General features: G+C 40.8%; 1 protein-coding gene across 1 annotated transcript; it reads left to right on the forward strand.

The window, feature by feature from the left end:
• Nucleotides 1–4,459: 4,459 nt before the first annotated feature.
• Nucleotides 4,460–5,119, forward strand: LOC149207586 (uncharacterized). The gene has a single exon (XM_089398084.1). It carries the CDS (start codon nt 4,460–4,462, stop codon nt 5,117–5,119), a length of 660 nt encoding a protein of 219 aa, XP_089254210.1.
• Nucleotides 5,120–13,824: the final 8,705 nt, after the last annotated feature.

Consider the following 13,824-nt stretch of genomic DNA (forward strand, 5'->3'; position numbering starts at 1 on the left):
TTTAGAATGTCTTGTATTGTCCTCTTTTCAGTATTTACAGTGGTATGAATGTATGATTACTTAGAAATCATTGATTGTTCTCTAACTTCCTTCATACATTTATAAATTGTGTTGTCCTATATGTTTCTGATGTGTTCTCCATGTGTTGAATTCTAGATGCCCTGACTTCCATGTAAGGCTAACATTATTGTCATACTGAAACATTTTTGACTCCATAAGCCCAATGAATATTTCTAATTGTGTTTCAGCCATTTACACTTTTTCATTTGTTTCATAGAGTTAGCCATCTTATTCATTATCAAAATCTTTAATCTTGTGAGAGAGCCCTCTCAGGTTGAGGAGGTTAAGCCTCAGCCAAAAGTAGGTTTGAAACAGTTACTCAAGGTCTACCTAATTAGCAGCCTATCAGGGCTAGGTTTTGTGATAACATTTTGGTGCGTCTGCCTGGAGCCTGAAGATTATTCATTCCTGAAGTCAAGAGACTGAACTTCTGAAGGTAGCAGGAGCTCAGAAAACTTTTCGAGGCTGCAATCTACCTTGGTGACTCCATACATTTTCAAAAGTTTAAAAGGTGGCTTCGAGAGGGCGATATACACAGAGAAATCTTGACCCAAATCCACCTACTCCTATGGACAATCCAAACACCCTTTCAAGGAGCAGGCAAAGATTTACTAAAACACCAGGTACTCCATCTTATTCAAAATCTTTGCTCCCTGACTTTTCAAGAATTCTTGAGGACAAAATAGTTGATGACAAAATTCATGAGGTGATGTTTAGATCAGAAAATGAAGAAGAACTCATTGGAATTATTTTAGATTTGCAAAAAGGATGGATTGACACTTCATCTTTAGTATCACAAAAAGATAAAGAGGAATTTTGGGAAATTGTTACTTCTGAATTATTGTTAGAAAGGGAAGACTTAGATAAACTTAAAGAACTTGATCCTTTTGAAGTCTTACTTAAATCTAAAGTTGGTTTACCCCTGCCAAATTGGAGTGCATTTGTCACTGGTTTGCAAAGCCCAAGTAGTCCTTTCCATATCAGCACCTAATCCTTTTCTTCTGCTAGTCCTAGTGGTTTTCAAACACCAAGCAATCCGCCTCATATCAGTTCTGTTCCTTCTGTCTCTTCAGTACTTGTCATCACTGTCCCTCCATTAATCATGGTCGTACCTGCTAGGTATGCTCCACTAGCACTCCCTGTTGTTTTGCATGACCTTCCCAGCAAATATGCTGCAAGAATTCCAACATGGGGTGGTGATGAAGAAATCACAGTAGAGGAACATGTAGACAAATTCAATGATTTTGCTGACAGAGAGGAAGTTGATGATGAGGATGTGAAGCTAAGATTATTTGCGCAAACCTTTATCGGGGAAGTTACAAAATGGTTTAAAGCCCTTCCAGCTGGAAGCATTCATAATTGGGTAGAGTTTGAAGATAGTTTTCTAAGGAAGTGGGGAAATAGGACTAATTCAGTTCAAGATCTTTCGGAATACAATAATCTTAGAAGGGCACCTGATGAGACCACTCAAAACTTCTCAAAGAGGTTTTAAAAAGTCTTTAATTCCATCCCAGTTCATTTAAAACCTCCGGAAGCTTTGGCACAAATGAGATATGCTGAAGCATTTGATTTTGATTTCTATCTGTTGCTTAGAGAGAGAGACTCTGCTACCCTTGCTGATATGCAAAATGATGTAATTAAAGTAGAAGTAAACATGGTTGCTGCTAAAAAATCAAAGATAGGAAAAGCTAAATTGAAAGAAGAAGAGAAACCTTCCTCTTCAACTCCAAAAGATAAGATTGATTCAATGATGAAGACCATGGAGAAGCTGATGGATTGATTGGCTCTTGGAAATACCTCTGCTCCTCCTGTGCAACAGGAGCCTCAATTTAGAAATCCTCAGTTTAGAAGACCTCAAAATCAACAAAGGCCAAGGGAAAATAGGAATCAATAGCCTGATCCTCCAGTAAGACCCCCTTTTCAGCAGAACTTAGTTGATGAAGGAGATGAGCCTGAAATTCTTGAAGAATCCATCCATTGTCTTGATGAAGAAGTGTCAGGGGGACAATGAATTGTTCCGAATTACAACATCCTGAAAGAATCAAAGGCGAGATGGGTACCACAGGTCTTCGTAAGGGTTTTGGATAACCCTAGTCTATCACTGCAACCTGCTACCATTACTGCCTGCATACCCGTAGCCGACGATTAACTGTTCCCTTTCCCATTTCCTGGCCATCTGTCGTTTTCGGGATGTCTTCCTCTGCAGGTAAATTGGGAGTAGCAATGGAATTGGAGGAGGTAGATTACTCCGAAGACCCTCATCCTAATCGCATTATTTTTGGAGGCCCTTATTACGCATTCCCAGAAGCCGGTCCTAGTCTCCCGTCAGATCATCTTCCGCCGAACACCTCTCCGGTGGTTGCCTTGCCGGAGCACCTATCGGCATCGCCTACAGTTGGGCACACCTCTCTGTTATCATCTGCTCTGGATACTTCACCACTGTCCCCTAGGACCCTTCACATCATGTCTACTATCGCACCTCCATCACCCCATTTCGACCCGAATCCGCCCAGTACTACCTTCTTCGCCGCAACGTCTGTAGATCCCCTTCCCTCGGTGACCCCTAACCCTTCTGGTACTCTCCATTTGCCATCAGGTTGCTTTGAGACTCCGGCTGTTAGGGTTAGATCTGTTAAAACCACCCCTCTAGCTAGCACCCTGGATCCACTAGCAAACCACCCATCTGCACCTCGTTCGCGGAAAAGAAAATCAAAGTGCGTGAAATCAACCTCAAAGGATATCTCGATCCGGTTTGGTGAAACCTCTGCCATTGGGGAAGCAGCTATCATGGCTCGCACTATACTGGTCGGTCATGTACGTGGAAGGGCATATTTGGCCACTCGACTCATGCTATGGGTCAAGGAAATCTGGGGAGGCATACTCAAAGAATTACCAGAGGTACAAGTTTTACCTAGGGGTTGGTTCGCTCTTCATTTTGCAAAAGAGAATTATACAGACTTGGTGCTCGGCAGATACTGGCACATTGAGATGGCACTGGTCCTATTAAAGAGATGGATCCCTCTGTTTGATCTCGAGAGGGAACAAATTGGGGCTGGTCCATTATGGGTTCGCCTGCCAGGTCTCCCCTACAGTACTGGTGTGAGGAGGTTTTCATTCGTATAGGGAATGACTTGGGGACATATCTTGATCATGACAGAACTTTCGTGGAATCAAGGAACAGAACCCTTGCTCGTATCCTTGTTCACTTGGATACCTGCGAGGGTCTGGAGGAGAAAATGACATTGCATTGGGGAAATTACACCAGGGTACAGATTTTGGACTACGAGGGGGTTCCATTTCGATGTCGATGATGCCACAAGGTTGGGCACTTATTCAAGGATTTCCCCCTCAACAAGAAGTTAGAGGATACCCCTAAAGCAACTATTGTACCCTCCAGGACAGTATCACCGGCTACTCAGCGCTCTCCTGCAACTGGTCCTTCTCCCTCGGCCAATATTTCTCAACAGGCAGCGGTTGTGGATCACAACACTCTCTCGCCGCCGGTCACTAGATCACGGGCAGCTGCTGAAGCCGCCATTGCTTCGGGTACATATCTATCTTCTTCTTTCTCTTGTATTACTCTCTGTTCCTCCTTGCATGTACCGTCTATATCCGTTGCACAATGCACATTGCCATCCTCACCTATCATTGCTCCATCCGCCCCCTCACTGCAGTCCCTATCATCGCCCTCCTCTTCTCCATCCTCATCTAGGGGGTCAAAGCCTCATCATTATAACCTTCATCCTCGTAGCATATCTCGGGATTCCCCTTTGCATTTTTCTGGTTTGGGTCTTGCCATACCTGGAACAACCCCCATGACATCTCGGGGGAGAAAATTTGATCTTTCTAAGGCTATCCGACGTGCTGGAGTTGAAATCACCTCTGGCCGCCAATCTACACTTGACGGGGTTCTTAGAGCAGCGAACACCCCTGCCAGCGTTGCCCCATGAAATGCCTTTCCTTTAACTGCAGGGGCATGGCTAGTGCCTCAAAGAAACTAGCCCTACGTATACTTTTTGACATTGTTTTTATCAACATTATTCTTCTTCAAGAAACCATTGGCCCAACTGATCTCATCTCTGAATCCTTAACCTCTTTGTGTCCGGGGTGGACTTTTTTGGCCATCGACTCTACTGAGCGATCCGGCGGCCTTGCGATTGGGTACAACCCCAAAACCATCAGAGTACAAGCCTCCTGGGGAAGTCGGGGGTATATGGGTGTAGACCTATTTTTGGTAGATCTTGGGACCAGCCTTAGGGTTATAAACATCTATGGTCCTTGTCAACATAGGGAGCATTTCTGGCAACATCTACTTGGCCTCTCTATTTTATCTGAGGAGAACATCATCATTGGAGGTGATCTCAATTTCTCTCTGGGCTATAGTGAATCTTGGGGAACTATGGCTCAGGTGGACTCGATCACAGGCTATATGACTGATCTTCTGGAAAGACACAATCTGAGAGATGTCCCTATGAACAAACCTCTCCCCACATGGCAGAACAGAAGGGTGGGTGAGGCTGCCCTTGCTCGCAGACTTGACAGATTTATCATGAAGGGATCCCTTATTCAGCAGTTGCACCACTACAAACAATGGGTTGGAGCTGAAGGCATATCGGACGACTCCCCTGTATACCTGGAGATCTCGGGACCTATTCAAAAACCAAAAGCCCCCTTCAAATTTGATCACGTATGGCTTCAGGACCCATCTTATATTTGGATGGTCTCGGATTTTTGGGCTGTGAATCCGATTGACAGATCAGACTCATTAGCAATGGGATTTTGCTCCAATCTATCTCAGCTCAAGCACCTATCCATCAACTGGGCCAGAGAGAATCACCAGAGGGAAACATCGGCTCTATTGCACATAGAATCTGAACTCTGCTCCCTACTGGATGAAAGAGGATTGGGGTTTGTCACTGCTGAAGAAAATCCTCATTTGGTGGAGCTTGAAAGACAGAAGTCACAAATATTAAAAGACAGAGAGGAATATATTCGTCTTCGAAGCAGAGCAATATGGTTAAAAGCAGGGGATGACAACACACGGTTTTTCCACCATTAAGCAAAAGGCAGAAAAGTCATTAATACTATCTGGAGCATGCCGACCCCTGAGGGGGGTGTGGCTGATACATTCAACAAGCTCTCTCACCTAGGATCTTCACACTTCAGGAATCTCTATAAAAACCCGCCAGGCTCGACTCTTGCTGATATTATAAATATTGTTGGTCATTTCCCCAGGTTTGTAAATGGGGATGAAGCAGAAGCTCTATTTGATCCTGTGACACCTGGGGAGCTTGAGGGCACTTTGAAATGGTTCAAAAAGGATAAAAGCCCAGGTCCGGATGGTTGGACCATTGAATTCTACCTTGCTTTCTATGAGCTGCTCAGCCATGACCTGCTAAGGGTGGTGGAGGAATGTCGTGTAACTGGGTCCATGTATAATGCCATCAACTCGACTTTTATAGCCCTTATACCTAAATCGGACTCCCCATACTCCTTCGATGATTACAGACCCATTTCACTTTGCAAATATCTCTATAAGATCATCTCCAAGATCATTGCTAATCGTCTTCGCCCTATCCTGTCCCATCATATCGCTCCCCAACAATTTTCTTTTCTTGAACACTGACAGATTCATGAAGCTATTGGCTCGGCCCAGGAAGCCATCCATTCCATCTGGACCAGACACCAAAAGGCCATCACCCTAAAGATTGATCTGGCAAAGGCATTTGATCGTGTCAGTTGGCTATACATTAAGATTCTCCTTATCCATTTGGGTTTCCCCCTCAATTTCATCACTTGGATCATGGCCTATATCACCACCCCTACCTTCAGTGTACTCATTAACGGGTCTGCATCTCATTTTTTCCATTCTGAAAGAGGCCTCAGACAAGGTTTCCCCCTGTCTCCTCTTCTTTTCTTGATTTTCATGGATGGTCTCAGCTGGTTGATTGCATCAGCAAAGAGGGATGGTGATCTTGGTGGTCTCAAGATATCAGATGAATGTTTTCTCACCCACCTTCTGTTTGTGGATGATGTCATTATTTTTCTTGATGACAGTATCAAGGATTCCCGCACTTTCTCAAAGATCCTCTCCCTCTTCTCATTTTCCACTGGAATGTTAGCTAATCACTCAAAATCCACCATCACTTTCACCCGCACTTCCATTCAGGAGTCTCAATATGCCCATCGTTTGTTTCCTTATGGCATCAATCCTCATGATCAGGGGCTAAAACATCTGGGTTTCTGGATCAAGCCTGTCAGTCAGAAGATAGCTGATTGGACTTGGCTCGTCTCAAATCTGGAGAAGAGGCTTAACATTTGGAGTCACTGATATCTATCAAGAGCCGGTAGACTTGTATTGATAAAATCTGTCCTTGAGGCTACACCTGTCTATTGGATGGCACTCGCTTGGATACCGAGAAGCATCTTGGCCAGACTTCACCAAATCTGCAACAGATATTTATGGAATGGGAACCAAGACAAGAGGATATTTTCCTGGGTGCCCTGGAATAGGATAGCTTTGCCCAAGAAATGGGGAGGCTAGGGATTAAAAAATCTACCTCTTTTCGCACAGGAACTTGCTGCTAAAATGGGGTGGATTTTTCTCACGGGACAAAATCTTTGTACTTGCATCTCATATCACAAATATGTTTGGCCGATGAATATCATGGAATGGATTCGACTACCAAACTAGCCCAAAACCGGCATCTCATCTGTCTGGAAAGCACTTCTTCACTCATTGCCTCTCATTAAGGACAATCTGATTTGGAGAATAAATAATGGTCAGTCGGCTCGCATAGGTATAGATCCCTGGATTAAGAGTGGTGGCAGACATCAGTTAACCAGGGATCTTATTCAGCATATACACTCTCAAGAGATTAAGGTCATAGCCAACATTGCGGATCCACTCAATACCACCATATTTACACAAAGATGGAAATCTGCTCAACAAATCAACCTGCCACAATGTTGGCACCATGAATGGAATGAATATATTGCAGCTCTTCTCGAATCACACATTAGGATCAAAGAGGGACCGGATGAACTCATATGGCACCAATCAGACAGCGGTATGTATACTCCAAAATCGGGCTATCAAGCGCTGATATCACACAAAGTTCCTGACTTGATAACATTCTGGTGGAAGGCTATCTGGAAACTCACAGCGCCACCTTGGATCAAATTATTCTTTTGGTGTATATTAAAAGACAAAGTCCCCACTGGGGAAAATCTCATGCACCGTGCCATCCACGGGCCTACCTGGTGTACACTATGTAAAAATGATACAGAATCGACATCACACCTCTTTCTGAAGTGTACTACCCTGATGGATCTGTGGCAAAACATCTCAAATTCTATTTGATACACAGGCACTTGGGATGGTGATGATTTGAACAAGGCTTGGGAAAGTCGGTACCACCAGCACAAGGGATCTAAATTACAGAGCCTCCCTCTCATTATCAACTGCCATCTTTGGTTGGCTCAGAACCGAAACATTTTTTATGGCAAACCTGTAAGCTGACTGCACACATATGCACTAATAATATCGGCTTACAACGATATGCCAAAGCCTCCCCAACCTCGTGCCCGAAGGCCCCACGACCCTCCACTCATTGATAAAAATACCCCATGGGCATTTTTTGATGGTGCAGCCCAACAACAGGGATGCGAAGGCGGTTTTATCCTTTACATTAGTGATCAACACTACTATAAAGTTCGAATGGGTTTGGGGATTGGCTCAAACAATTTTGTTGAGCTCATTACACTCCGTCACCTCATGCATTTCTCATTGGGTCATAACTGCATGAACATTCATATATACGGCGATTCGAAGATCATTATAGACTGGTTCAATACTACAATTGCTTGCCACACTCAGCAATATATTGGATGAAATAAATATTATGAAGGCACATTTTAATGATATCACCTGCAATCATATTTACAGGGAACATAACAGCAATGCCGACGAACTATCCAAGGCGGCCACGTCACTACCCCGAGGAGATTGGTTGATCCAGGAATAGTGAGGGTCAAATGCTTTCCAATATTATCATCGTCCCTACATAGACCCTCAATACCACAGGGCGGATAGCCCATGAACTGAATATCTTATACAAATTTTAAAGTTATTGTACATTTTTTTAATTATATTTTGGACAGAAAGTACATAAAAAGGGCCCTGCGTGGAAATATGTATATAAAACAAAAAGACTTAACTGAACATCCTGCGTGATGATCCTGGCAATTATGCTGATATTTTTTATCTCTTTTTGCAAAGCCCTCAGGCTGACAGACTATAACATATGCATCTCGGTGCATCTACAATATGTAATTTTTCAAAGTATAATGAAAGATTACGATTTTTCCAGGGGAAAAAGAAGAAGTGTCAGGGATTTTCTTGACTAAGGAAGAACACGATGAGTCCAGTGTGACCAAACAAGGAGAGGAGCCTTCAGACTATTTAAAGGGTTATCAACATGCTATCTTTGAAATGCAAAAACAGTACAATCTCAGGAATAGAAATGTGCCAATTACAGCAAACAAAACACAGCCCAAGAAGGATGCTCCAAAGGTTGTTGAAGACAAGAGGGACAACCCAAAGGCTGCTGAGGGAAAAATTGATTCTTCACTTGGCAAAAAGGACATTCAAACTCCATTTCCTACTAAAGAAATTGAGAAAATTGTTTCTGTTTTTAACCTTGAGAATGAAATTGCGAAAATCAAAATATCAGTCCCTTTTAGTAAAATTCTCAAGGTACATAAATACAGAAGTAAGATTGTAGAGATTCTTAATTCACAACCAGAAGTGGTTGATATCTTAAATGTACAAGATAATAATCCTATTATATACTTGGTTCCAAGACTTGAAGATGATTAGAACAAAGAATTTCCTCCTTTCTATGTAAGCATTAGTATTCATGATATGACCTTACATAATGCTATGTTGGATTCGGGGGCCTCTAATAATCTTATGCCGAAGGTAATCATGGAAAGGTTAGGATTACAGGTAACAAGACCATATAAGGATTTATTTTCTTTTGATTCAAAAAGAGTTCAATGCATTGGATTGATTAAAGATGTTGTTGTGGGTCTAACACAAATTCCAGAAAAGACAATTGTCATGGACATTGTTGTGGCTGACATTCCACCAAAGTTTGGGATGCTGTTTTCAAGATCGTGGGCAGCGAAAATTAAAGGCACAATGCAGATGGACCTTACCTATGCTACTATCCCTGTTTTTGGTGAGCAAAGGAGATTGTATCGGGAGACCAGAATGGCTTATATGGTAAGTAGCAAAGACAAACCTCAAAAATTTGCCATTTATTCATTTGATACTGGACTTGGATCAACCATCCTTTTCAATGAGTTAGTTGAAGATGAATCAGAGGAGATGCTTTCAGAAAATCAGCACCTAGGAAATCAACAAGAAGATGAAAAAGAGACAATGAGCTGGTGGTCATTGTACTTTGATGGATCAGCAGGAAGAGAAGGGGCAGGAGCTGGAATTTGGATCACAAGTCCAAGTGATGAAAGTAAGTTTTACTCCTACAAACTAAACTTCGATTGCACAAATAATATGGCTGAATACGAATCTCTGATTTTGGGCTTAGAAGTTTTGCTAAAGTTGAAAGCTAGAAACATTTATGTTTTTGGAGATTCTGAATTGGTGATCAAACAAGTAGAAGGTGCTTATCAAACAAAGGATGTAAGGATGAGAGCATACAGAAATTTAGTGTTAGACATGTTGGAAAAGTTTCAAACATATTCTTTCACTATCAAAACTAGAGATCAAAACTCCATTGCAGATTCCCTTGCTGTTTCTGCCAGTCTATTTTTTATTCCTATTAATTCTTCTGAAAGGTATGAGGTGGAGGTTCGTCATCGACCAGCTATACCAGATAACATCACTAATTGGCAAGTCTTTGAAGATGATCAATACGTAAAGAATTTCATTGAATTAAAAGAAGAATTTGAAAGCACTCAAGTGGATCAACAAAATATCTTTGTGGAGTCAAAGGAAAAGTCTGAAGTCTTACAATTAAAAAACAATTTAATACCTAAGGTCTCATTCCTCTTGAGGAGTTGTTTGATCAAAATGATGTGTTCAAAGCTCCAAACTTACAGGCTGATGAGGAGGAAGTAGAGAGCTGCAATTTATGGAATTCAGTTGTACCTAAGATGGTTAAAATCTCAAAGTTTATTTCAGCTAATATGAAAGCTAAATATGTTGAGATGATGAAAAGTTTTGTTGATGTCTTTGCATGGAGCTATGCCGATTTAAAACAATATGATTCTTCTATTATTCAGCACACTATTCCTATTAAAGAGAATGAGAAACCTTTCAAGCAGAAGTTAAGAAGAATTAATCCTCTTCTCATGCCATTGATTGAAAGGGAAATTAAGAAACTCTTTGATGCTAAAATCATTGCTCCAATCAGATTCTCAAATTGGCTTGCAAATTTGGTTCCAGTTAGAAAGAAGAATGGAGAGATCAAAATTTATATAGACTTCAGAAATTTAAATAAGGCTTCATTGAAAGATAACTACCCTCTTCCCAAGATGGATTTAATTCTGCAAAATATTGTTGGTTCACAAAGAATGTCTATGCTTGATGGTTTCTCAGGGTACAATCAGATTCTTGTGCATCCAGATGATCAAGAGAAAATAGCCTTCACAACGCCATGGGGTACGTTCATGTACGCCAAGATGCCTTTCGGTCTCATGAATGCAGGGGCCACTTTCCGAAGAGCAATGGATATTGCCTTTGCTGAAGAAAAGGATAAATCGATGGTTGTTTATCTTGATGACATGACAGTTTTTTCAAAGAGAGAAGAAGATCATTTGAAGCGCCTTGAAAAAATTCTATTGAAATGTAGAAGGTTTGGTATTTCTCTTAATCCCACTAAAAGTATCTTTGCTTTGACATCAGGCAAGCTACTTGGTCATATTATTTCTGAAGAAGGGATTAAGATTGACCCTAATAGAGTTAATGCAATTCTAAAGCTATATCTGCCAAGAAGTAGGAAAGAGATACAATCCTTTCTTGGAAAGGTGAATTTTGTTAGGTGCTTCATTCCAAATTTTGTTGAAACAGTCAAGAATATAACAAGGATGTTGAAGAAAGGAGCTGACTTTAAGTGGACATTGGAAGCAAAGAAATCTTTTGAGGGAATCAAGAAGGCACTTACACAAGCACCGATACTTATTAACCCAGATTTTACCAAGGAATTTCTTATTTTTACATTTGCTTCTCAAGAAACAATTGTTGGAGTTTTGCTACAAAAAGGAAAGCAAGGTATTGAACAGCCTATTTCTTTCTTTAGTAAGACATTAGCAAATGTTGAACTGAAGTACAATATTTTATAAAAGCAAGCTTACGCCTTGGTGAAAGCCATAAAATATTTCAGAATCTATGTTTTACATTCTCATATTGTTGCTTATGTTCCAAGTGCTCTAATAAAGGATATCTTAACACAAGTAGATCCTGATGGGAAAAGGGTCAAATGGATAGCAAAGTTGCTAGAGTATGATATTGGCATCAAACCTACCAAATTGGTGAAGGGTCAAGGCTTGGCGAAGCTAATGACTCAGTCAAATCTGGACTGTCTTGACATAAATTTGAATGCACAAATTTCAGAATTTTCTGAAAATGAGGAAGAATTGGTCCAAATCAATGAGAAGTTCTTGGTTTCAGAATGGTACAAGGATGTGGCTTTTGTTCTACAACATAATAAAGCCCCTGCCAATCTTACAAAGTCCAAAGCTCGGTTTGTCAAGTTGAAATCTTTAAGATATTTTGTATATGACCAAAATTTGTTTTGGAAAGATGCAGGAGGGATTTTGTTAAATTGTCTCCTTGAAGAAGAAGCTGATAAAGTGATTGAAGAATTTCATAAAGGAGATTGTGGAGGACACCATTATTGGAAAGCTACTGCAAACAAGATCCTAAGAGCTAGATATTTTTGGCCAACTATGTTCAGAGACATTTACAAAAGGGTAGCTGCATGTCATGAATGTCAAATATTTGAAGGAAAGAGGAAACTTGTGCCTTTGCCTTTGGTTCCTATATATGTTGAAGTGCCTTTCCAGCAATGGGGATTGGATTTTATTGGAGAAATTCATCCTCCTTCATCAGGACAACATCGCTGGATTCTCACAGCCACGGATTATTTCACCAAATGGATAGAGGTGATTCTAACAAGGCAAGCTAATGATTCAGTGAATATATCTTTCCTAGAAAATAATATATTGTCTAGATTTGTCTGTCCAATGAAGATTATAACTGGCAATGCTCAAGCTTTTAAGTTCAAGAAAATGATTAATTTTTGTCGCCAATACCACATCACTCTTGGACATTCTACTTCTTATTATCCGCAAGGAAATGGCCTTGCTGAATCATCAAACAAAAGCATTGTAAGGATCATTAAGAAGGTACTGCAGGAAAACAAGAGAGCTTGGCATTTGAAATTGAAGTATGCTTTGTGGGCAAGTAGGATTTGTACAAAGAGATCTATTGGCACCTCACCATACGAAATAGTGTACGGTGCTAAAGCTATATTTCCAACATCACTTGGAGTACTTGTAATGAAACTAATTCAAGGACTAGAAGAGGAACCAAATGTTGTACAAAGGAGAATCAATCAGCTGATATCCCTGTAGGAGAAGAGAAATGAAGTGTATGACAGTCATCAACACAGTCAAAATAGAATCAAGAATACATTTGATAAAAAGATCAAAGAAGTTAGTTTTTAAATCCATGACAAAGTGCTGAAATGGGAAGCCAGAATCGAAGAAAAGGGTAAGCACGGTAAGTTTGAGAATTTGTGGAAGGGTCCTTATCAGATTGTTGCTCTCCATGGAAACAATACTTACATTTTGCAGGAAATTGATGGAGAATCATATGCTGGGGGACTTGTTAATGGCAGGTTCCTAAAGCATTATCATTATTTAAATACTTCCAGTTTCTCATAACATTGTATATATCTGTTTTATCAGTTTTTCTATTTGATAATAATGACAAGCTGAAACAGAAGGCTTAAGCCTGAGGTGAAGGCCCAAGAAGCTTAAAGGGGATGCTTGTCAAATAGATTTATGTTTATCATAGATGGATAAAGCACTGACCTGCGAGTTCTTAGTGTACCACAGAGGCACACTATCCCAAGTGGAGCCACTGTTATCACTTAAGAAATGACTTCTAAATTCTGAGCATCAGTTTTATTCCAAAGGATTCCTGGTCTAGTCTTTCCATGGTTGCTTTAGTGTCTAAGTTCTAGAAAAGAGTCTTGTTGGTATGGTCAAATAGGGTTGACACTCCGTTCTTGCCCATCACTGGTCCCACATCACACATAGATTCCATGTATCAAATTTGTTTCAAGGTTCTTAGGTGCTACGAAACTGTCTAGGAGTTTTCGTAGCGCAAAACCCAGACTTTGCACTGGCTGCACTACGAAATCGGGGATTCGTGCAGATCCGTAGCAAATATCATCCAGATGTCAAATCTATCAAATTCCATTATTTTTACATCATCAGTTGTCAGCCTATACACTTTTCCTATCGCATTCAACTGCTTATTCTCATCATTAAGGTCATTAGGTGTCTTGGTACTCTCCGGGTGCAAGTTTCAAAAAGGAGCCAAGTATTTACAGCCATGATTATGTTTGGGTTCATGCATGAGGAGCAAATTGACAGACGTTCAATTAGAATTCTTTGAAGATCAAGCGAGGCAGCTTTCCTTATCCATTTCAAGTGAGGCAGTGATCG

Source organism: Pinus tabuliformis, chromosome 1_2 (genome assembly GCF_031772625.1).
Source record: "Pinus tabuliformis cultivar Carrire ecotype Pingquan chromosome 1_2, CPIR1, whole genome shotgun sequence".
NCBI lineage: Eukaryota > Viridiplantae > Streptophyta > Pinopsida > Pinales > Pinaceae > Pinus > Pinus tabuliformis.